General features: G+C 34.6%; 1 protein-coding gene across 25 annotated transcripts in view; it reads left to right on the top strand.

Annotated features, from left to right (window-relative positions):
• Positions 1–26,846, top strand: part of EPB41L3 (erythrocyte membrane protein band 4.1 like 3) — a 157,511-nt gene that overhangs the window by 115,888 nt on the left and 14,777 nt on the right. For 16 of the 25 annotated variants that reach the window (XR_015695665.1, XM_087707234.1, XM_087707228.1 and 13 more), the window contains exons 7-15: positions 283–501; positions 833–920; positions 2,479–2,631; positions 4,277–4,374; positions 6,693–6,868; positions 12,991–13,208; positions 17,878–18,444; positions 26,302–26,355; positions 26,756–26,791. Coding sequence is in view for 24 of the 25 variants with exons in the window: in XM_087707234.1 (XP_087563360.1) it covers positions 283–501; positions 833–920; positions 2,479–2,631; positions 4,277–4,374; positions 6,693–6,868; positions 12,991–13,208; positions 17,878–18,444; positions 26,302–26,355; positions 26,756–26,791 (1,609 nt within the window). In the remaining variant the exon portion in view is untranslated. The remainder of the gene's footprint in view (positions 1–282; positions 502–832; positions 921–2,478; positions 2,632–4,276; positions 4,375–6,692; positions 6,869–12,990; positions 13,209–17,877; positions 18,445–26,301; positions 26,356–26,755; positions 26,792–26,846) is intronic. The other 9 variants (XM_087707237.1, XM_087707250.1, XM_087707246.1 and 6 more) reach the window with 3 other exon arrangements.

Below are 26,846 nucleotides of genomic sequence, written 5' to 3'. Positions count from 1 at the left end.
AAATTGTTTCTGCAAACAGCATTTCAGCAAATCTGCATATTTTTGGATATAGAGCAATTATTTTAGTTTCCAGATTGTGTCTATGTATTCATGGAGTATGAAGTGCTTCCGTCCGTCCGTCCGTCCCCAGTATTTCTTCTTGCTCCTTTTTATGTCTACTGTTGAAAGTAGCAATGTGTTTTATATAAATTGTGTATTTGCTTATGAACAGTATAAAATTTTAATGCTTCTGTTTAAATAGAGAAATGTTAATATGCTTTTTAAAATATAAATTTGTTGCAGGTATTATCTCTGCTTGCAGCTGCGAGATGACATTGTGTCTGGACGATTGCCATGTTCTTTTGTCACACTTGCACTATTAGGCTCCTATACAGTTCAGTCAGAGCTTGGAGACTATGATCCTGATGAATATGGGAGTGACTATGTCAGTGAATTCCGCTTTGCACCAAATCATACTAAAGAACTGGAAGATAAAGTAATAGAGCTTCATAAAAGCCATAGGTGAGACATGCAGAGAGAAACTATGTTTATAAATAATGGCCCTATGGAATGTCCTGGTCTGCTTTGCTATGCAAGTTGTCTTGACTCTAGTCATTCAGGTGCCTTAGCTTTAAAAGCTAAAATAGTCTGTCTTAATACCTCCACTTAAATCAATCGTCTTTGATACAACAAATTACATAGCTTTAGCAAAAGTGCCAACTCATGGAATTTGGCATATGCACAGGCATGCATGGAGAACCTACATTTTGAAGAAAATATTTTTTTCACATGAAACAACTTCACTTTCACTTGTTCTTATGTGGTTTTTTCCCCCCATATTGATTAACATTAGGGGAATGACACCTGCAGAAGCAGAGATGCACTTTCTGGAAAATGCCAAAAAACTCTCTATGTATGGAGTAGATCTACATCATGCCAAGGTACATATTGTATTCAGCAGTCTAATAATTCAGTTAGTTCTTAGCAATCATAGATAGACTTTCTCTAAGGTGTTCTGTTCCTGTTTGGCCCTTAGTGTTTGCTACTGGTCTACTTATTACCACTGTAATTGTGTCCATTTACCTTGCTTTTAGTTATCATCTTCTCTTTCCTTCTACCTTTTCAGCATTACTAATTTCTTCAGGGAGCTGGCTCTTTGCATAGTGAGTCTTACATGCGGTTTGACAGATTATTTAAACAGAACTCAAACAAGAATAATGATACCATAAACAAAGAAAAACAATAATTATTAATAAATAATAAGTTAAAAATCATAAAAACAAGTTTTAGTAACACTTCTTCCCCTTTTATTTTTCCACAAATATTAATCTCTACCTAAACATCTATATTGTAGTTTGCACTTTAAAGTACTGTTATTGAGCTTTGTCTTTTGTACCTTCTTATACTCCTTCTTGGTGCTTTACAACACTCTTTAAGTGGTTTACAGAGTCAGCATATTGCCCCCAACAATCTAGATCATCACAGCCAACCTTCCTGCCTAAATCAGGATTAGAACGTCTTTGGGTTCTAGCCTGCTGCCTTAACTACTAGACCAAACTGGCTATTTTTTGTCAATTTATAATTGAATAAGAAGTTAAAAAGTTTTGGATCGTATTACTGTTCCAGTATCATTCTGAATAAAATATTTTTTTAAATGATCCAGGTGCATAATAGATTTCCAAAGGTATTAGACAATTTGCAGGCAAATGCATAAATTTAGAGTGAAAAACAATCTTAACTTTCACCTCCTGTTAATTTATCTTTAACAAATAAGTTACAGAAGCATTTTTGGGCAAATAACTTTCCAACAAAAAATTTGACCACTTCAGTTGTCAAAAGAATTTTGAAAATAATATAATTACTTCTTTCTAAACAATGTATGAACATCAAAAGTGGGATCATTGAGGCCTGCATGATAAGCCTAAAGACATAATTAAACGTAAGAACTATATTGAAATTTGGTTTTCTTTTGCAGGGATATTAAAATAACAATTTTTGTCCCCTCACTTCCAAGTATACAGTAGTTTATTAGCCAATAACCAAAAGGAAGTAGCAGTTGAGAGGAAGCAGGAAAACAAATAACTTCAACAATTACTTTTATATAATTTAAATATTTGTTACTACATTTAATAATTAGCTTTTGTCTCCTAAGAAGAATACATATTATTCACTATATAAACAAATTGTGATTTCTTCATTAAACATAGAAAAACTTTGTTTCCTCTGGGAATTTTCTATATGTTTTGACTACACGCTAAATTAAGAATGTGATATTTAATTTACACACAGTCACTTTATTCTACCTAGCTGATGAACATAAATACCAAGAATTGTATAACATTTTAGTAAATTGTGTTTTTCTAACACTGTATGCTTGTAGAGATAATTTTATATGCTTTCTTAAAATTATGAAAAAAATATGAAAATGAAATATCATAGTTGATAAATGACCCTTGGAATTGATGTTAAATTTTTAAAAAATGTCCAATCTTTTTTCAGGATTCTGAAGGAGTTGAAATCATGTTAGGTGTTTGTGCAAGTGGTCTCTTGATTTATCGAGACAGACTCAGAATAAACAGATTTGCTTGGCCTAAGGTTCTCAAAATTTCATATAAGAGGAATAACTTCTACATCAAAATACGACCAGGAGAAGTAAGTAAAATTGAATGAAATTGCTTGTCATGTTTCATGTTTCCCTTGTTTCACATTTTATTAGTTTATCAAAATACTAAATAATAATTTGAAAAAAGTAATAGAAAACTAGGTGGGGGAGGAAAAAGGAAAAAAATATATAAAGGAAGAGGGAAAAGGAAAGAAAAAGGCACCGGCTTCCAACTGTCTTTAGCACTGTACAAGATAACATTACAACCTCAACTATTTAGTTGTACACAACAGTATATATTAGCCATTTCTGTAACAACAATTACAGAATTGTTGTTAATTACAATTATCTAATTAGCAAAAACAAAATCAAGGTTTCATTTTTTTTCATTGCAAACACAAAATCTGGAAGAAATTTCTACACAGAAACAAGGTTAGATATATTCTCTTCTTTAGATAAAAGAATCAATTTGACCATCTCTATTTTTTCCTTGCTGTGGGGAATAATATTTGCTTCTGTTTACTCATTAATCTTTATCATAATTTATATTAAGGGAATCCCCAATTCAATTTGATTTTTTTTTCAGCCTGGAGAGAAAAAACACTTTTTCTAGTTTTGATATTTTACTCACTATAAAAAATACTCAAATATTACATATAAAAGGGGGCGGGGACGGGAACCATTCATTTTAAACAAAACACTATATTAGAGCTTTGTCCTGTTTCATATATCTATGTATTGAATTTTACTTTACATATGTCTAGGTAATGAATTTTACTTTAGAAATTAATGCAGTGTAATTTATTATATATTAGGCAAATAGTTTCAGCCTTGAAATATTTTGAAACATAACTTTTCAGCTTCTTTCTTTTCCTGTGTACTATTGCTGTAATTCCTTTCTGTTTTCTGCAAAAACAAAGATTTATAATATAGTATCCAACACACTATATTTACTTATCTGTTGTCAGTTTGTCTGCTGTTAATTTAAATGTTGTTATTATTTTAGTTTACTATGGCAGTGCAGTGCTTACAGCCCATATTGCTACCCTAACTACAGATACTAGCAATAAATCCTTGTTTCTCCCAATGGAAATTACTTCTCCATCACTCTTTGGGTTGTTATAATGGAGGATAGGGAGAACACCCGTATGAATCTATTGTATAGTAGAAAGCTAAACCTCTAACTTCCTTTAAAGAGACAGCTTATGTTGGCATTTATTTATTTAATAAATAAATCTGGAAGCAATTTCTAAACAGAAGCCAGGTTAAATTGTTATTGAACAAATGAAAGATATAGAGCAAATTTTATTTTATAAGATAGAGATGATATCAAAAATAGATTTACAACTGATAGGCCAGGTCAATGACTTGGGAAATGACGTTTCATTGAATTTACAAAAGAAATTAGCTGCTGTTTTAAAATTTGAAAAGGAACCACATGGTAAATCAAGAAAATGACCTAAACACTTTTTTCTTACAGGATTTACAAAAGAGGCATGTTAAAGCCTGGGAGAATTTTGTGTAATAGGACTAAAAAGAAATGAAGAGAAATCAAAACCTACAGTATTTGATTGATGTAAAGATTAAGATTGTTAAAAGTAAAAGGAAGAACCATACAGTAAAGTTACTTTATTTAATTAAGGTTAAAACAAAATATGTTGATGTCTGTGAACCTTCTTTTTTTTTCTTTCCTAGTTTGAGCAATTTGAAAGTACAATCGGATTTAAATTACCAAATCATCGTGCTGCAAAACGTCTATGGAAAGTATGTGTTGAACATCATACATTTTTCAGGTACATAGTCCTTTTTAATGGATTACTTCAAAGTTTGTCACAGTGTAATAAGAATAAATTTATATGTCAATTTATACTGATATAACATTCTTCTTGATCTCTGATCAGTGCTGCACACTTAAAAATATAATACACACCAGACATATTCTTCACAAAATGTTAGTAAATTCTCAAAACTATAGTTGAAAGCCATGTTAGTAAACATATGTCCTGTTTTTGACATACATATATATACATATACATACATACATACATACATACATACATACATACATACATACATATAAAACTTCACATGTTGGATGTGCTACAAATCCATGTATCAAGTTACACACCAGGAATGCTTCCCGGTTTGAACCAATTGGTACCTCAGATGCAGATTTATTCTAGGCATTAAAGCATACTCTTACAACTTAGTGAGCCATTCTTCTATTGAAGAGATCAAATAATCTTTCCAGTAAAAAGCATATGATAACAAATTCATAGGTTTGAAGGCCATGGACCTATCCCAAGTCATCCGTTGCCTGACCTGGGAAAGTAGGTACACCATGATCTTTTTGTCACAACAGTGATAATGTCATCTTGTGGAGACTTTATCATTATCTCCTCTGTCATGGTCAGACCATGCCCTGCTGTCCTTGAGATTTTCCAGTGCTGCCCTCCTCCACAAGGAGGCCAAACCTATTGGAATGTTTCATCTTCAGTGACTAGTCGAGGAAGCTAGAGCATGACCCAGGAGCTGCGTGGTCCTGTGGAATTCTGACTACAGCCTGGAACCAGAAGGTGGCCAGAATCCTGGACAGTAGCATGTCTGTGCCCATCACTCCCAATGCTCTCTGTGATTCGTGGAGGAATTGAGGGTGTTGAAAAGGGCCAAGAGACTGCTAAAAAATCACTGGAGGAAAACAAACAAATCTGTCCGATTACAGATCATTAACGCCTATCTTGTGGTGGTAATGCAAGTCTTTCTTTGCTCTTATTGTGTCTGCAAAGTGCCGCCCAATAACTCTGTTTAAAGTCATCCAGTCCCTCCCTAGGGAAGGGAGGGCTCATAAGAACATTTACAGGACCATGTGGGAGAATTTGTCAAGCACCTGATGGATAAAATCACTTGGAATCCAAGCGTGGAGCAGGTTCCTCGCCCAGGGAGAGGGGATGTACCCAGTTATCTAGGAGCAGTTTGACTCTGTTGAAGTGGACGGGATTGTGGTTCTGTTAGTGCAGCTTCTTATTCATTAGATTCTTGCCCTTCCTAATTAGTAAAAGCCTCCAGGAGGGTTATTTGCCAGTGAGTCCAGCAGCCATAATGTATTGATGCAGGAGGGTTAGTTTAAGGAAGCCTTAGTTAATCCCTTAATCTGGATCCCACAGATTTTGGACTCATTCTGTAAGTTAGCCCATTGGAGATATCTTTGTTCAAACAGGTCCACTGTTTTACCCAGTTAAAGGTTACAGGAAAGAGAGCTTTATTACTATATAAATTTACAGCTAGCTACACAAATTATTAATTCTGCACTGAGTGAATTATTTAATAGTTTTTGTATTTTGTTGAAATAATAGTGAATCAAGAGTAGAGAAAATAGACCTTATTTTTAACCCCAACATTTATCTCAGATGTTCAGCTCATTATTTATTATTTCATGATCTCTTATGGACCATTAGTTTATGTTGGTATCAACAAAAATATATATTTATGCAGACCATTTGGGAATAGATAGCTAGGCTGTAAGAAGATATAATTCACTCTAGAGTCCATGTTAAACAAGTGGCATGATAATACTATTTACAGCTTGTGACTGCCAGTCCATTTAAAACAAAACAAAAAAACAACCTTATCAGTACCCTCAGAATATTATTATTCTGGTCTTGAAATGGAGATGAACACTGCCCTCTATAGTCAGCAATGACTAGGAGAGTAAAAATACGCAGGGACTCCTTTACCTTTTTACCTTTACACTCAGAATATGTCTGATGATGTTTCTTATATATCTGGAACAAATCCAGACTGATTAGAATATAACATTGTAGTTTTAAAAAACCTCACTTATTCTCTTTGCAAATATTGCTGTGTTCATTAAAGGAATAACTCCATCTTACAAGCACATTAAAGCTTGAAATATTTCATGCACCATTTTATAATTGCTAATTGACAACAGTTTTTGCTATGCACTGCATTTTTAATATGGCTTAAAGTGATACTAAATATCACATCCCTTCAAGAATTTTAGAACTATTTAAAAATAGTTTTAAAAACACAATCTTTTATTTCAGTTTAGAAAACTAGTCATTTGTAATGTTTCATGTGTGATATATTCTAGACTCTTGCTACCAGAAGCTCCTCCAAAAAAATTCCTCACACTAGGTTCTAAGTTTCGCTACAGTGGAAGGACACAAGCCCAGACAAGAAGAGCGAGTGCACTGATTGATCGCCCTGCACCTTACTTTGAACGTTCCTCAAGTAAACGCTACACAATGTCTCGCAGCCTAGACGGGGGTAAGATATTCTTAATAATCCTTACTTGGAGCTTTGTCTCATTTTCTTTTTTAAATAAAACATTGCATTAGAGGACAGATTCAAGTTTCTTGTAATCTCATGTCCCCTGAGCTTCTTTGGATTACACATGTAAGTATGTGCATGAAATGTCATTTATTATGATATGCCCATTAAACTTTCCCTTTTGCTTTCTTCTGGCTTATTCATGTGGCAGTTCATATGCTGTGGAAGACTAAAACTTCAGTGTTCCACATTTATTTCTTTAGCTGTTCTTCCTGCTACTGAATTTTTACCTTTTCTGTGCTTTTTTTTAGGGCGCTATAGCTATCATTGCTAGGATGGTAAATGCACTCAGCTTTTAATGACTGACACAATAAGTAAACTGAATCTAGTCATGCTATGGTTATTTGTGTTTTTCCAAACTTTATGATATAGTTCCAGTATTCACAAAAATAAATCACTCTGTGGAGTCATTGGTGCTCTTTGAGCTTAGATATTTGCTTGCTGACATTTCATTGCCCGACTAGATAACATCATCAGGTTTGCTCCATGTTTATATACAGTAGTTTGCCCTGCCAGTGTCGGTGAAGTTTACATTATTCAGATGACTACAAAATCCAAAACCCTAAGGTATTACTGAAAGTTTGGCATTCAGCCATTGATAGATACATATAAATAAACCACATTTACATGCTATTCAAAAGAAGGGAACAAAATAAGAAAATATGAATGATTCCTGTCCATCAGCTAGTATCCAGATAAACAGGGATTAACACCAGACAAAGAAACAAGCAAGAAACTATCAAGGAGAAAATGAAACATCCACCAGCTCTGGCAAAGCAAACTATTGTACAGGTAGTCCTCAACTTACAACTGTTCATTTAGTTACCATTCAAGTTACAACTACACTGAATTATGTGCTGCTGAATTATGACTTTTTCAAGCTTAACCGTTGCAGCATTCCCATGGGCATGCGATCAAAATTTGGATGTTTGGCAAACAGTATGTGTTTATGATACTTATAGTTTATGTCCTGGGGTCATATGACTACCATTTGTAATCTCCCCAGATAGCTTTCGACAAGCAAAGTCAATGGGGGTGGGGGGGTGGGGGAGCCAGATTCACTTAAAGACTACATAATTACTTTAGCTGCAGAAATTAGTTTAACAGTTATGGCAAAAAAAAGGTTATAAAATGAGACACAACTCATTTAACAACTGCCTTGCTTAGCAACAGAATTTTTGGGCTCAATTGTGGTTGTAAGTTGAGAACTATCTGTATATAAATAGAGACAAATATCATATTCACTAGCACTAATGATGTTACCTAGTTGGGCAATGAAACATCTGCAAGCAAACAATCATGCTCCAAAAGCACCTAAGGACTCCACAGTTCAGCCCTACGCTACATACATTTCTTCTATAAATCACCATATGTGAATGAATAATATCAAAAAGGAATTACATTAGAGAAAATAATTGATACAAATTAGGCAAATATGCCTACAAATGTATGTTAAAAGAAAGAGTTCAATTGGTGCAGATTTTCATGTGGATTTTATGAAAAACATCAAAGGTAATATAAAACTACATGTGAAAAAGGACAAGTCACGGAAAATCAAAAATGATCAGTTTATCTGTTCTTATTCTTTGCATTTCAAAAATATTTTTGGCCAAGATAATAAGCTAGTTATCATACATTCATACAAATGACCAATAGGGTAAAAATCTGGTACTATTGTTTATTACATACTATCCAAATTATTATTCAAGATCTGTTACAAATTGGTATACAGTACATATACTTGCCCTGATGACAATAAAGAGCAGCTACCGCATTTAGCCAAGAGAGCTAAAGGGTTTAGCAGAAACTGAACAGACATCATCCTGAAAATATTGAGTCATCTGAATGACTCATTACATCTCTTTTTTATTACTAAACGTAGTAATTTGGGTTTTTGTACTATATGGGATTTCCAACTGCAAGTACATGATCCCCTAAAATTGAATTTATGTGACTCCATTTACTATGAATAAAAATGTGGTTGAGCCAGAAATATATACACCATATTAATAATTAAAGTTCAGCCATTGTAATAAAACAATGATAGAACTTACAACTTTGGAAATTAGCAACAAAAGGTCCAATCAAATAATCCATATGTCAGGGTTCCAGTTATTACTTGGAACCTAACACATGGATTATTTGATTGGACCTTTTGTCCAATAAATTTTCCTTTCTCCAAGAGTCAAGGCCATTCTGCCCTGCACCTGGAGGCCATGTATTAAAAGGAAAGGATGAACTTGCTTGTTTTGGCATATTTCCTGAAATCTGAATTTTATTTTGAAGTACCCACTCTTATTCACTGAAAGAAAGGTGTATTATTTCTTTCCCACTTATGTTAAAATGTTGCATTTTGCAAAACATTAGCAGGTTAGAAGTTACTTTTGGCGTATAGCCTGCACCAAGATAACAGTTGTCTCTCATCTCCTTTTTTTCCCTTCCAGCCTGATGGTTAGAAAGTCCTTTTCCCATTCTTGCAATTTCAGTTCTCTCTTCCACTCTGTTGCAGACTGAGAGTCAAAGCTTTGCTTAGAAACCATGTCCCTTCCAGGCATGAGTATTCTTCCTTTGAAAGGCAGATGTGTTGTGTTAAAAATACAAAAAAATGACATAAGGGCTTCATTAATGGTTCTGGAACTGTAACTTTCCTTGGAATTCCACATAATTTTGCATCAAACTGATAAACTTGCTGGGAATGAATTTGCACTCTTCAGCAGCTCTTCATTTATTGCTATGTGATCCTGCTGCAGATCCCCACCTATGAATTGGGAAATACTGTTACTCAGAACACAAGTTGGGGGGTCATTGGTCTAAGTGGCTTTTTCCAGCTCCATCGTTTTATCTGATTTTCTTCCAATGAACTCCAAATGACTTAATGTAAAATCAAAGTTGGATTTATTGAACAAAAGTACTGATTGATAGTACTTTGAATTCATTAAGCTTACTACTTGTAAATGTAAAAAATATATTCATTTATGTTCATTTTTGTTTTTCCATATGCAGATTTATTATGCTTCTACTTTATTATATAATACAAATTACTGTGCAAAGAGTATTTTGTGCTAGCTTTCAGCTCTTAATACTGATTTTTAAAGTTTTTTTTTATTCCATATAAGTCCTAAATGATTTGTATGTACTAAAGCCAGTTGCACCTGTTTCATAGGCCAGAAAAGAACATCTCAGTTGAAGTATTGAAATTATTTCCAACGTCATCCTTCTGATGGCAGATTGAATTCTACCTGTCCTTTGCAGCTTATTTTGCCCAAATCTTATAAATCTGTTCTGGAAAATTCAGGAGGCATCCTGGAAGATTAAGAAGGAATGGAAAAGTCATTCTTGTATGAGCAGAAGTCTTGCATAATGATAGAGAGCTAATTGTCATCATATGCATGCATACTTTATTTCCTTAAAAATGATGAAGATAAGTTATATAAAATAAGAACTCTTAATCCAAGCTCTCTGAGGAATAAATGGTGAAAGGATCTGGATATTTAAAGGAAGGAAAATTATGGTAGTTGTGTCTAAATCTCTGAAGGTTGTCACATAGAAGAGGGAATAGATTTATTCTCAGAAGGGGGAACCAGGTTAAAATCACAAGGAAGGAAGCCCAGGCTAGATGTCAGCAGGAATATGATCTGTCAGTTAATAAGACAGGTTGCCAAAGGATGTGCTGGGTTTTCTTTTCCTAGAAGAACCAAAGGTGCTTTTTTTTCCAAAAGGCAACTGGACTTTGTTTTTCCTTGAAGACGTTTTGTGTCTCATCAAAGAAGCTTCACCAGAACTCAAGAAGTTTCTTGAATGAGAAGCAGAATGTCTTCAAGGAAGGACAAAATCCAGTTGCCTTTTGGGGGGAAAAACACCTTTGGGACCATAACCATAACGTGGATGACTGAGAATCTCCATAGACACTTTCCTAGAAGAGTTGAAATAGAAGCTGGATGGCCATCTGTCAGATATGTTCTAGTGCAGTGATGGCGAACCTTTTTTGGCTCCCGTGCCAAAAGCAGTGGGAGTGCAGGGGGGTCATGAGTGGGCGTACCATACCCATAATGCTATGCATGTGACACATACACACACAGCCCAGGGAGGACAAAAACACCCTTCCTGACACCCCTTCCCCGGACGCTCTCCGGAGGCCTCAGGAACTTCCCTGAAGGCTCTGTAGGGCCGGTTTGCTCAGAGTGCTGGTTTTTCCCCTCCGGAGCCTTCGGGAAAACCTCCTGAAGCCTCCAGAGTGCAAAAAACAGCCTCAAAAGAAGGCCGAAGGTAGCTAGCTAGCGTGCATGCGCACTGTCCAGCTGACAGGGTAGCTTCTCACGTGCCCTAACAAATGGCTCCGCGTGCCAAATGTTCACCATCATGGTTCTAGTGGAAGGGATTCCAAACTTTTTCCAGCCACAGAACCTGTTATTTTAAAAAAAATTCTCATAAACTCTGATATAAACCCTTCAGTTTAGGTAGGCTGGAAATAAAGGGCAGTTTGAGCAATAATATCAATCACCTAGTACAGCTGACAAATGAAGCAGAAAATCCATCTAGGCATATTAGATATCTAGATAGTCCATTTTATACATTTCTCCATCTCTAGATGGCTTCACAGAATTTGCCCGTCTAAAAATGAAGGAAAGTGATTTGTCTGTGATAACATGAATAGATCCTGTCTATTGTCATATGGGAGATACATGCCACTATCAGAAATGCTGCTTTGCAGTTATTCAGGTGTTACGGTCTGCTTGTCAAGTTGGGCTCTAGGGAGTAGATGGAATTGCTGCTATTGAAATGGAATCTGTGGATGACCTTAGGGAATGAGTGGGAGAGATGCTGCTGAGGAAACAATCAAAAGAGGCAGAAGCCCTCAGTACCTTAATGGTCAAAGAAAAACGTAGGAAGGATGGCCTCTCATAGATCAAGTAATTAAAAATGGTGGCGGGAACTTTTTACAAACAATCAAAATTCGGGTGCTTGGCAACTGTTTATGGTGGTTGTAGCATCTCTAGTTCAACCGGTCCTCATTTTCTGTTTTCTCAGCTGGCTTTTGATAAGCAGGCAATGGGGAGGCCAGATTCACTTAATGACTATATGAATCAATTAACAACTGCAGTGATGCACTTAACAACTGCAGCAGAAAAGGTCATAATATTGAGTGTGTTTCACTGAACCATCTTGCTTAGCCAATTGGCCATTCTTGTCCCAATTGTGGTTGTAAATTGAAGACTACTTGTATATTATTACAAAATAATGCTGTTGCATTTATGTGTGCAAAGCATTTGGAAGAACTATTTTGCAAGATTTGGCAGCACATACAGAGGTCCTGTTTTATAATTGCTCCTGCCTATTGTAAAACATCTCTGTGTTTTGTACAGCCCTAATATATGCCTTGTATATTTTAGTGTGATTCAAGTTGGTATAATAGTGTTGGTGAAATGGCCATATTTTTCCCCTTTCTGTAAATTACTTTTTAAACTACTCTTCAAAAACTTTTTTTTCTTTCCAGTGTATTAGTGATACTTCTTTGGATCTATATGTCAAGCTCATTAGTATCTTGCATTTTGAGATAACTCTGATTAATTGCCTCTGGTTGCTAATTACTTTTTAAGAAATTACTTTCAAGCAGTATATATTAATTATATTAGGTTCTTCACATAAGTGTAGTGCAGTGTGCTCAGATAATTTCATTATTTTCAAACTATCCTAGGACAAACTTTAGAAAAGAAGATTCTGGGTTTAAAAGTATCTGCATGCATGTGAATATATATCAAGTTTTAATACAATATCTGTATATGCATATACATACACATACATGCATATTAATTTTCTTGTTTTATATAGGTGTTTAGTATTTATGTTTCTGCATGTTTTAGACTACATTTCACTGGCAGACTGCTTAATGCTGCAAGCCTGTGCTCACTTGCCTGGGCATAAATCCCATTCAATTTAATGAGATTTACATTTGGGGTAAGCATGCACAGAATTAAATAATTAATCCATAATGTAGTTTTACTTAGCCTAATGAATCATCTGTTTAAGATTTCACCTCTTCACATTGCATTTGCTTTTAGCATCAGTGAATGAAAACCATGAAATGTACATGAAGGATTCTATGTCTGCTGCAGAGGTTGGTACTGGCCAGTACACTACAACAAAGGGCATCTCTCAAACAAACTTGATAACTACCGTAACCCCAGAGAAGAAAGCAGAAGAAGAGAAAGATGACGAAGAGCTAAAAAAGAAAGAAGAGGAAGGCACTCCAGTTTCAGCGATACGGCACGATACTAAGGTATAGTTTTACGTTTTTACTTTAATTCTATCAACTAAGCAGTATTAGAAATGCCACACAGTTTTGGTGACAGAAAGCATAAGAAAGTAGTGGCAAATCACCAGTATTTAGTAATAAATAATTTGTGATGCTGTACAGTAGCTTTTTTTCTGACAATTTTAAGATGAACAGTGGCAATTTAGTTTTATATAGAGAACATATTTCACTTTTGAATGTGCTACATACTCTACAATGTAAATAACTCTTTTCATGGATTACTGCATTTTATTTGACTTTTTGAATTGCCTTTGAATAATTTGTCATTATAAGAATGCTAACTTCCTTTTTTCCTGATCTTAGAATCAGTATTTCTAGTATAAATTAAACTAGAGAGCATATCATTGTACGTTTTGACATTCTGTTTCTACATTATTGTCATAATTCATGTGAAATTAGTTTTAAATCCAGATCATGTTAATTCCAGGTCTCCTATTATCAAAAAAGTTGCCTATAATATTGTACAGAATGAACAGCTATGGCTAGAAAAACTAGCCTTAATCCCAGATCCTTATATAGTATGTCACATATTTTATAGACACATATATAGGAGTCAATATACCTTTATTACTTAGTACAATAAAATCAATGTTTATCAAGGTTTGGGATGTGAATCCACTCAGTGTAGACATTTGAGTCCAAGAATTCAAGGCATTAGGTACCCACTGTGTTTCAACATGCTTTTATAAAGATATACAGATTTACTTTTCCATAATCCTGCTTGTTATATATTTCTCTCACAACCATTGTTTTCCAGTAGTTTTGCAGCATACCCCAGATATAGTTGGAATACACTCTCTCTACAGCAACGCAGCTTGAAATAGGCATCTTTTGTGACTGCGATGTTGACACAGGACAGATTTCCCCACAAAATGTTATCCTTCCAAACTGGAACTCCCACAATTCCCAATCATCATAGGTAAAAGCTGAGAATTGAAGAAGTTAAATTCAAGTGCCTAGGTGGGATAGACTGCTGGATAGGTATACATTATTACAGGTATTACTTTGGTTATTAGATAGTAGATAGGCTCATGTTGCAATATCATCCCAAAATGTATGAATTCACACTTTAAAAACATATTCAGTTGCTAAAAGGACTTTTCATCTCTAAATACAGGAAAATATTAAAATAAGCAGAAAAATTTATTCAGTGTTGCATTTGTCATTCAATTATAGCAGTGTTTCTCAACCTTAGCAACTTCAAGATGTATTGTTGGGGAATTCTGGGGTCGAAGTCCAGATAACTTAAAATTGCCAAAATAAGAAACACTGGATTATTGGTGAAAAATGAAGAGTCACATTTATAGTTGTAATCTACATTGCAAGAACTGTCTTGCCATAACAATACTTTTCATGTCTAATTGATTGCTCCTTTAATTTTTTTTTGCAATTAAAGTTCACTAAGTGATAATATGCAGGAAATATGGTATATTCTAGGGATTACATTTTTCTTCAAATGTTTATTCAATTTTTTTTTTGTCAACCATGATTTGAAAAAATCATTTGGTTTTTTAAAAAAAAATTATTACTAGCATTGTGCTGGAATATAGAACTTTAAATAAAAGTGCTTAAGATATTCACCTTTTGCAATAAATAGATACCACAATGTAGTAATTATGCCTATATTATTAACAGATTGAATAATACGAGAAAAGAGGTTTAGAGAAAAATATATGAAGATAAGTAGTAAGAAACTGGGAAGTAAATATTTTCCTATATCAATAGGGATTTATATCTTCCATTTTAGGACCCAGTCTACGATTGGTTTTATATAACTGCAGATATCTTCAAGTGTCACTGTATCAAAACATATATACATTTTGGACAAGGCCCACACTGCTCACTAGTTTCAGTTTCTGTTCTTCTGCAACTGGTGTCCAGAATGTCCATTACAACAGCATAGACAATGTTTATCTTCCAAATATTGTTGAATCAACTCTTAGAAGACCTAGCCAACATAATCAATAGTGAAGTATACTATAATTGCAACATCTGGAGAGCCACCAATCATCAGTTCCTCTGTAACAGGATGCACAGCTTAAACTTCTTCAGAAATACTACATGCGTTGTAGTCAATGAGCATTATTTCTTTATACTATTCATTTGTTTTTGTTCTATTGAGAGGAGTTCTCGAATGTTATTGGAAGATGTTAGGGATTTTTAATTAGAAGATCAATTGCAATGGACAACTTATCTGAAAATCTGTTTGATCAATTTATATCTAACCTCCCATAACACTTTTTCTGGAGAATTGGATGTGTAGGATTACTTAAATATTTAAATATTTAGTTTCTAACTTTTGTCTTCCGCAAAGGAATTGCTCTCATAATTTGCAAAATATAAAACCATTAACAACAATAATCCATCATTATAAATGTTCACAGTACTTGAAGCAGCAAAAATCTGGCAGTGGGTAATGCTAATACAGTAAAGCATTTGCTGAAATTTCTGTTTTGTGGAATATACATATGAACAAGATAAACATAATTTCTTGGGAAAGGGTGTTGTTATAGACAGTATTTTACTGAGACACGTGTTTGTACATATTTCTTAGATCAGTGCTTTGTAGTCAAATGGAGCAACTTACCCTAAAAGACTGTTGGGTTTTTATCGAAATTTTTTTAAAAAATGTCCATTTTTCTAAAAGTCCCAAGTCATTTAGAATTTTTAAATTGCTAACCCAAACTTGGAATTCCATTTATAAATTAGTCAACAAATATAATTTATGACATGATTAGTAACCTTGATAAATCAAAGACAATCCAGGAAGAATAAATCTAAATGATACAGCAACAAAGAGACAGAAAATATTTGCTATTGTTAATTAATCAGCTATATTTTATGGTCAGCATCGATAGTCCTGGTTGAGAAGGCCTCTTGAAATTCTCTATAATGCATAAGATTTCTTTTTAATTTTTGTTTATTTATTTATTTATTTATATTCCTTCATAATTATTTTGAACAAATGACTTAAGGCAGCATACTTATCCAATACACCTTCCTCCCCCTATTTTCCCCACAGTATCAACCATGTGGACTGGGATGGCTGGGATGAGAATGACCATTCCAAGATCACCCAACTGGCTTTCTTAAGATGGGAGTAGAACTCCTGATTTCCTGGTTTTCAGCCTGGTGCCTTATTCAGTAGACCAAAAGCATTCCCCATGGATGGAAATTTTGAAAATATTTGTTCTTTAATATCCAGCTCCTGTTTCAGAAAAATAAATTAGGAATTAAAATAATTGTCAGTATTCAAGGAGCAAGTACAAATTGCTACGTTTATGTAGAATTCCTGTTCTACTGCTAACAGTGATTATTATGCTAGCAGTGAATATTATCTTTCATTAACAATTTTTATGTCAGATATTGTACGTGTCTGAATTTAAGCATAATTTGAGAGATTCAGACACCGATGAATACAGCCTATTAGTAAGAAAATTCTGGCATTCAGGTAACAGAAAACATCCTGTATTATTTACTATACAGTCTTATCTGGAAGCAGATCTATTGCAATAAGATATACTTTGATGTAAATTCATTTTTATAAGGCATAGCTTCTTATTTTTCAGGTAGGTCTTGTTTAGAACCAAAGGAATTTTTTGCAATCTAAGTCCTTTTTTTGAGTTAGCTATCAAGGACACTACAATTCATTCTTAACCTTCATTTATTCATTTTTCTCTAATATTCAACATTCTGTAACAGTAAACATGGGTGATTGTCAATAGGCCGTGGAAGAAGATTTCCTTCCTTAGTTTTTTATTTTGAAAATCCTAAATAATTTTTGCTAACTTTTTGTTTAATTAGTGGTTTGATTTTAGTAAGAGGTCTTAATTAAATTTGTAATAGAGAATGGAGTCGCTTTTGTTTTCATTACGGCAATATATTGTATTACTATAGACACACTTCTGTGTTCAAAATCTTATAGAAATTTGTAACACAAAGCTTTATATCCAAAACACGTAGGGAATTACAGGAATTTCTGGTTAAAGACTCAGAATGTCATAAAGAAAGAAATCCTTTTTTGGAAAATAAACTTGACATGGTGAAGTATTACTTTCCATTTCACTTGTTCGTATCATTGTCCTCTTCCGTTTCCTTATCCATTTACAGTGGTGATCAAATTGGGAAAATGATGGCAGAATGAGTGGTGAACCACAGATTTACAGTTGTGGATTCAGAGAATGACCAACTGTGTAGGATTCCTGTTTTTTTGTTTTTTTTTAAAATGCCACATTGTATCTTTGGAATGCCAAAGAGGAAGGTACAATGAGCTAAAAAGGAATGGTGTACGTGTTAATACCAAAAAAGCATATAGTCTATATAGTTTCCTTCCTTTGAAGGGTGATTTTAAGCCTTTCAATTCGAGAATTTCTAGTTTGGAAACTTAATGCAGCAATTAAATGTGTATGTTGAACTTTTTAAAATAAGATAATTAATAATGTATTTCAACAGATAAGTTGACTTTGCATCTGGCTGCCCTCGTAGAATACAGCATGGAAATTGGTATAATTAATTCAATTAAACTTGTTCTTTTAACTTTATGCAATTAACTTTTATATACAGAGGAAATTAACCAATTATAATTTTCTTTTTGTCCTTTTGCTCTTGCACTTGCTATCTTTTCTTTCATCAGCCACTTTTGCCTGGCATTGATTCATTAACCCCCTTGCCATCCTCACCAACTGGTCCCTTTGCATCTTCAACAGAACTCCATAGGAGGAGGTGTAAGGAGAATAATAAAAAAATATTAGATGGTGAATCATTAAAAAACACCAGTGAAAAGCACGATGAGACAGATTTGAACTTGAGCAGAAAAGGAAGAGCTTATTCTATTGAACATGATATGGCATTTAATTATAAGCAAAAGGCCAGAAAAGGTGGAACATTATTTTCCTTCTCCTTGCAACTTCCAGAATCATTCCCTTCTCTCCTGGATGACGATGGCTACTTATCCTTTCCAAATCTGTCTGAAACAAACATCCTGCCACAAAGTGTGCAGCATTTCCTTCCCATTCGCTCACCTTCCCTCGTGCCTTGTTTCCTTTTCATCTTTTTCTTTTTGCTTTCTGCTTCTTTCTCTGTACCCTATGCTCTCACTCTCTCCTTTCCCTTGGCTATGTGCCTCTGCTACCTGGAGCCCAAGGCGGCCTCCTTGACTGCTTCACTTGAAAATGACCTGAGTGACAGTTCAGACGAAGAGGTGTGTACCTCGACACAGAACACACTTTTTTGTGTTCATTGTTTCAGTCCTAAACAGTATTAGAATGCTGCACCAGTAGTCCTTTCAGAACCTCATTTTTGCCTGTGCTGATATGTTCAGATTTTTTTAAATTTTTTTGTTGTGTTGAGAGTGTAGCTGGAGCCCAGGGTTAGGCACAACACAAAGTGTATAAGATGATAACTTTTACAAATTGCCTCCAGGTAATGAAAGTTTCAAATAATTTGGAATACACGTATTTGAGTTGTGGGTTTTCTCAGCTGTAAAACGAGAAAGCATTCTGCTTATTTATTGCTCCTTGCAAGTAAATAGTTTTTATATGAACTTGCATCCAGCTCGAAATGTATAACACTATAGCTAAATAGGAAAATGAAGTTCTAAATTGCCTTTTATCCTTAAAAGGGATTTAATATCAAAAAAGTTGTGTCCTGAAAATGAATATATCATAGATCCAATCTGAATTTCTTTGAATAATTCCATCTATTGAAGAATAACCAGAAAATTGTGTCCAACATTTACTTCAGCTAACAAAGCTGCATAGATGCAGGCAGAAGAGTAGAGCACAACTGTACTTTCCTTATTGCTTGAATTATTTATTTGCTTAGAGCATTTTAATAAGAATTATAATCAAAGTGAAGAACATGGTTAACCAGGTTTAACAAAGAAGTACCGTATTTTTCAGACTATAAGACTTTCCTCAAAAAAGAGGCTGAAAATCTGAGTGCGTCTTATACACTGAATACAGCATTTTTTGCCTCCCAAAGCCCCGCCACCTTCACCAAAATGGCCATGCAAATCCTTATGGAGGCTTTCAGAGAGCTCCTGGGGGCTGGGGAGGGCAGAAATGAGCAAAAAATGGGCTGTTTTTTTGCACACACACACCCCAGCAGCACTTTATAAGCCTCCATAAAGCTATCCATGCAATTTCTTTGACAAAAAACGGGTCCATTCTTGCAAAAAAAGGGCCATTTTTTGCTCATTTTTGACACCTCCCCCCCCCCAGGAGCACTCTCCAAGCCCCCCCGGCTATTCATGCCTCTTTAAAAAAAAAAAAAAACTGGGCCTGTTTTTGAGAAAAAATGGGCCATTCTTGGGAAGTTTGCAGAGTGCAAAAACTTTTTTTTATTTTTGAAAGCTCTTTAACTGATTGATGAGAATTACATTAAGTGCTGTGCCAGAAGAAACAAAGTCTTAGGTGCTGCAGATTGTCAGCGATTTCCTTCTCCAGCACATGGATAAATACACCTGGAAACATCTACCTACCTACCTACTCTCTCTCTCTCCCTACCTACCTACTGAATTTCTCTCTCCACCCCCCTTTACCTACATACCTACCTACTCTCTCTCCCTACCTATCTACTGTATTTCTCTATTTCTCTTTCTCTATCCCTCTACCTACCTACCTACCTACACACACACTCTCTCTCCCTACCTACCTACTGTATTTCTCATTTTTCTCTCTCTCTCTATCCCTTTATCTACCTACCTACTTACCTAACTACTCTCTCTCTCCTTACCTACCTGCTGTACTTCTCTATCTTTCTCTCCCTCTCTATCCCTCTGTCTAACTACCTACTTTTTTAAAAAAAATTGCCCCTTCGAAACCTTTGTGCGTCTTATACTTCAAAAAATACGGTATTCTAGTCTAGTGATAAATCTTTTATAGGATTAATGAAGCCTAGTTAAGACAAAATACTGTTTCTTACATCCAAACTAATTTGTTCTTCTGTAACATAAAATTTAAAAACTGAGTTGTACCATTCAGTGAATAAGTGTCAAATGAATAAGATGCAAATACTTTATAAGCATCTTTTAAGTAAATCACAAGTTTTTGAATAGAAACATTTGCATTTTGTAAATTGTTTAATTAGAATTACCAATCAACCTAAATAATAATTTTAAAGCATAATTTATAATTCATTACAAAACAAACTTGCTTGCCAATAAGTGAAATGAAATCAATAAGATTTATTCTAAATAAAATGTAGCTTGGATGGAGTAGGACGAGTTTTCTAGTTTGTTTGCTTTAGTTTGGCTTGGTTCAGATGTAGTGTCAAATCATGATTTGGAACAATTAGTGTTGTGCTTGCTTTAAACTTTATTCATTCCAATTCAATTAATTATTTTGTTTGTATAGAAATTATAATGTGCTTTAATATTTGCCAATACAGGGCTCTGTGTATGCCAAAACACGAGTTTCAGATCAACAAACCAATTGGCAATCCTGGACCGAAAGGTATCAATATTGTAACACCAAATCATGTTATTATATATGAACCAAGCTTGTGATTAGACCAGGACTAGCAGTTGTCTGCTAGATTACACTGATTTGTGCCTAATCCAGGGTATTTCTCTTGTTTGGACATATTGCATGATATTTTCTTTTGAATCTTGGCATGTCTGCATTACATCAGCAAAACAAAACACAGCAGTTATGAATATAATAAGCTAGGAAAAATGTCTGCTTTTAAATTTCAGCAGTCGTTCCAACAGACTTCAAGTTGGTCAATGATCTAGTAATTATTTTCTTGGGGGGAAAGTCCCTTAAAGCTGCTTAAAATCTCACTTTAGAGTTCTGCATTACCTCCATGTCTTCAACCCATTTGCTTGAGAGTACAGCCCATTGAATTGAATAAGGTTTACTTCTGAATAGATACATACAGCATTGTGCGGTAAAATTCTCTGCAAGAGCAGAAGGAACTCCATTCTAAGTAATACATATAAATAATAAATAATAAGTTTTGGATTTGAAAATGTTCTCTGATGTAAAAATGGTAAAAGAGGATGCTTGAGCAATCTAGAATTTTAGCTAGCAACAACTATAATTCTAGATGCAATTTGAGAGTTGCATCTAGAGTTATAGTTGGTGAAAAGACAAGACAGGAAAAGCAGGGTCATAGTGATGTGATGGCACATAAAGAAAAAGAGATCAGGATAAACTGCATAGTTATACCATACGTTCCTTACAATTTATTTAGGATCCGTGCAGTAACCTTAAAGTTAAATGGTCAACTGCCATACTAATTAACAGGCAGGTATTATTTTGGATTGAAGAAATTCTTTAATTGTTACTGTAACAAATTAATTGCTGACTACAATATATCTCTATTTAACAGAACTTACTCCCAAATAACTGCACCAGATTAGTTTTAACATTAATTTTTATTTTATACAATAATTTATGGTATGTGTGCCCAAAATTTAATACATTGATTTAGTTATTTTAGTGAAATTGTGGTGACATACTTTTATATTATTTCTTTGAAACTGTTGTCTTCATTCTTTATGCTGTAGATACATTTGATTGCATCTTCCTTTTAATAGGAATTAAGGGAGTTGTAGTCCAACATACACACTGTTGGTTATAAGTATCACCATACTAAATATATCAGTGCAAATTTTGTTTAAAACAACTTTTAAAAACTGTAAAGTAATGTAACATTTCATGTCAATAAGCACATTTGGATTTGAGATTTCATTGGTCATCTCATAAAATGGCTTCCATTGAAAAGGGAGCTTAGTTTGTTTACAAATAATTGGTTAGGAAATCATTCTGGACTTGGCCGATCATAAAATTTCATAAATTAAAATTAAAAAACATATAAATGGTAAACTGGTAATGCCCCCCCCCTACATCCCAGAATGTACTTTGTAGCTGCTAATGTTTCTGCACTCCTCCTGTCTCAGTGCTATCCTAATCTTTAACAAAGCAAATAATGCAAGAACTGGTGTTGGTGATGTAGTATTTCTCTTGTCAAACACGTGAATATAGGTGTAGTCCAACCCAAAGTAGTGTGACAAAAAAGGGAATAGGCTGATAATAATTCTGGTTATATTTCTATATTTATACATATGAATGATTTGCCAGCACAAAGACACTACTAGGAACTCTGTAGCCAAGGAGTATGTTTGGGGAAGTGAGCCATATGTTGCTAAGCTTCTGGATACAACTTCTGGTCTCTTCTTGGTTCCATAAAGAACAGCATGGCACTTAAGGTACCATGTTAGGACATACTTTTGCTAGGGGAATGGAAGAGGTTTATAGGAGTGCACTCATAAACTTTTGAAAATCCATAATTATGGGTAAGCAACCTGTTCTTTTGTGTATTCACTACAGAGGTGGGTTCCCGCCAGTTCTAACCTCTTCTATAGAAGAGATTCCACAAATCTACAGTGCCATTTAGAACCGGTTCCAGCTCCCTCCCGCTGCCCGTCCGGACATCATCAAGATGAAGAGCGAGAGGAGGAATTCTGGGAGTTGAAGTCCACAAGTCTTAAAGCTGTCAAGTTTGAACACCACCTTTTTCTAAAGGGTTAGGGGTGTAAAGGTCTTGTAACTTGACAGCTTTAAGACTTCCCTGCTTCAAATGCCAGAGTTTCTGAGCCAACATTTTGGTTGCTAAGCAAGAGCGTTGTTAAGTGAGTTTCACCACATTTTACAAGTTGGCCATGCCCACCCAGTCACATCCCTGGCAAGCCACTCCCACCCGGTCACATGGCCAGCAAGTCACTCCCACAAAGCAGGCCACACCTATAGAAGAGATTCTAAAAAAAATTGAAACCCACCACTGATTCACTATGTATGGGTAACTAGGAGACTTACTTTAATGTGAGGCTCATACTTCTGCTAAGAAAAACATGTAATGTGTGCAGGTATTTCCCAAAATGTATCCTTATGCATTTGAATACCCAAATACTGATGTGTTGTGGAATATATTTTGGCAATAACCAATAGCCTGGATAATGGTAAATTGGTATCTTGAACACAATGGGTAAAAAAATATTAGAAGGTTGCTTTTTCAATACTAAAGGAGAAGGGTATAGCAAAATGATTCAATTTTATCTGCAAAGAAAGCCAGAGCTCACTTAATTTTATAAAGTATGAAACACTTTCATTCAAGCAAACATAGAAAAACTATAAAGACTTAAGAGAAGAGTTCCTACGCAGCTTGTTGTACAAGCCAGCCTTCTCGTAAGAATGATAGGCTAGTAGGAATTACAGTGTCAGTTCAGTGGGATAATGCCTGGATGGAAATCCTGAGATTGCCTGTAAAATGGAATATTGTCCTATGAGTTGTAGCGTATCTTCAATAACATAAGAAAACAAGATCCAAAACATAACTTTCTAGGTCTACAACACTTAATACTACAACAAGATCTTGAGTAAAGATGAGGAATGATATAAAGCCTTGTTGCAAGACGAAACTGGGTTTCTGTATAGAAATGATTCCTTCCATGGCTGAAAGAAAGCATTTCCCAGGTATATTTTGGGATAGACTAGTGTTGAACAAATGTAGTGGGAATCTTAGGGTGTCACAAAAACATCTGGCTGAGCACATCACTAAACAGATGTAGTAATCAAACTAAATTCAATCTACTTGCTTGTACAAATCAAATAATTTCTGAAATGAACAAAGTGAATTTCAATGGAAACAGGCCTGTTTCAGCAGCAAAGCAACAAAAGTGTAGATTCCAGCCATCATCTTTTATATAACAAAAGCTAGTATACCGATGGTTGCCATTTAAACTGTATGAAGATTTAAAAGCACTTTAATGCATGGACAACTTTAGAAATGATAAAACAGCTGAAGAAATTGATAAGAAAGCAGTGATCCTTTGGGAATTAATTGCTCTTGATAGACTAGGTTCTCTTTTCAAATTTGGAAGGATTTAACACTACATAAGAATGTTACTGAAACAGGAGATACTAAAAAGATGAAGAAGAAATCAGCACTATCATAGGGTTGGCAGAGGAGTGACAAAAGAAACAGATATAGATAGTTGGAATATACATGGCATTATGATCAGGGTAGACACAGCCAGATCACCCTTCTGTATAAGTGTGCTAGAACACACTGGCACCATTGTTAGCTTATATATTACAAAGACATGATTCAGTGCATCTCATCTTCTGGGGAAAGGCTGAATAGATCCCAGTTAACACAGTTCATTTGAAAAGTAAAGAAAATATTTATCTGAATGGGCAGAAACTGAATTTGCAGAGTAGTGGCAGAAATGGTGTTGCAAAAAAAAAATTGACAAATGTTGTAGTAAGAACCTATGGTGCCAATGACAAGCCACATGGGCACAGAAGAGTTGGAAGTGTTTTTTTTCTAGAAGCCAGCCAAAAGTGTAACAAATTTCAGTCATGTAACAGCAACCTAGAACTTCCTGTAAACATAATGAGTGTGATACTTCTTTTTCCTGCATTGAAATAACGAGAGAATTAACCTAACAATGCTACTGTTCATGGATGCCACACATAAGAGTGAAGGGCTACCTTGGCCAGGGGTGTCTTGTCAGCAGTGGGAGGAAGAAGATAGTGAAGGTCAGCAAGATGGCAGAGTACAGGGCAACAAAAATGACAGATAGGTGGGTGGAACGGGTTGAATTTCACATAGCAATCACAAATGCCCAACTTTTCAACACATGATTGTGGGGGTGCTGCAACAGCTGTAACTTTGAGGACCAGTCGTAACTTTCATTTGTTCAGTAACATTTTAAGTTTGAACAATCACTGAATGAATAGTGATTAAGTGAAGACTACCTGTAGGTAAACTGTTCCATCAACTTAGTGATCGTTACTGCAACCCCAAAACATGAATTAATCCAATTGCATGTTTAATATATTACATCATTTGCCCATGAAGAGATTCTGAACAACTGTAGAATTAGGCGACCTGACACTGTCCAATTGTGTAGGCTTTCAATTCCTTTATGTCCCAAACAGCATGGCAAGGGATTGTGTAGTTGTAGTCCAAAACATTTGGACTGCATGTTATTTATCTATCTACTTATATAAAATAACCACTGTGTCTTAAATGATTATTTTAAAACATATTTCAATCCTTTGGATCATTGTATAGCTTGACTTTTTTTCATAATAACCCCATTCAATGTTTTATACATTTATTTTAAAGTATTTTTTGAAAAATATCTTTGTTGTTCATTTTGAGACCGTATTAATAAAATTAAAGTATTCATGATACATATTAGTATGTATCAATGCTGGATGGATAATGCTGTGCTTTGTTTACTTTGATCATTTGTACTTTCTAAATGTTACTTAAAATACATTGCTATGTTTTCTAAACACTGATAGAAAATATAGATTTACATAACAAAGGATTTTTTTGCAGCCAGATCGTATTTCAATGTTGAGAAATGTTAATTCTGTTCAAGATATAGCTAAATTCGTTCTGTTTGTGTGTTTGTTAAAATTTTGCTAATGCAGACAGCCTTAAAACCATGTGAGAGGGGAAAAATGTGCAAATAAGGGAATAAAGTCAAGGGATTGTTACAATAGATGTGTTTATAGATTTTCCTTCTCTAAATGAACAAATTATAGAACAATATTTTTATAATGTATTAAAAGAACTGTACAGAACTGTACCATCCCCAAAATTATAGAGAAGTGCAATTTTCACATTTTGTTCCTTTTTAAAGTCAGTGGCTCTCTTTAGGAAAAAAAATAAAGAAAAATATCTTCTTATTCTGATTAACTTTTGTTTGGCTAACTAATCTCGAGGATGGCTTAATTGGTGTTCCTGCACATTACAGAGTATTGTACTAGGTGATCCTTGTGTTCCTTCAAGATCACAATTTAATGATTCTGTGTAACACAAAAGCCACTCTTTGTACAGTATGCCTTGATCTTAATGCTGTCTGATCTATTGTTTTGGATTATGCGTCTTTTAAATTATCATTTGTCTGAAAAATGCTTAAAATGCAACTCGCGAGAATGTAAATTTGACAATTTAACCTATGATTTTGTTTAATTACAAATTGGGTTTATTTCTTATTCTTGCTTTCTTCTTGGAACCTGGTTATATAACACAGACTGACAGTGAAAGGACTGACACTGCAGCAGATGGTGAAACCACTGCCACAGAGGTGTGTATTGTTGCTCTGAATTTGTTGTCAAAGAATGTTTCATGTACTTTAGATATTCTGAATGTTAGCAGAGTTGATAGCCCTTAATAATGAAAGCACTGTAGGATTGAATTGAATTGCTATGCAAAACAGGCCCTCCCTCAAGTAACCAGGCCCTATGGAGAAGTACGTCCTATGACAGTGCATAAATAGTTTTCTATATGAAAAAGTTTTCCACTAATTTCAGTTATCTGTTTATATAATATACATTCTGGCGACTCCCAAAACATTTTATCCAGGAGATGTTTCAATATATATTATATATGTTGTTCATTTGATGAGTATGAACTGTTTAAAAACTTCATGATGATAATGATTTTTATTAGTAAAATAATATTTTCTTTTTTCCCTACCTAAACAGTCAGATCAGGAGGAAGATGGTGATCTCAAAGCACAGGCAAGTGAAACAATTCCTTGCTTTTTGTGTGTATGTTGTTCTCCATGGCTAAACT

The sequence above is a fragment of the Thamnophis sirtalis genome, unplaced genomic scaffold, assembly GCF_051295495.1.
Source record: "Thamnophis sirtalis isolate CommonGarterSnake01/CBP01778 unplaced genomic scaffold, rThaSir2_p1.2 scaffold_2, whole genome shotgun sequence".
Lineage (NCBI taxonomy): Eukaryota > Metazoa > Chordata > Lepidosauria > Squamata > Natricidae > Thamnophis > Thamnophis sirtalis.
This window is presented reverse-complemented; position numbering and strand designations above follow the sequence as displayed.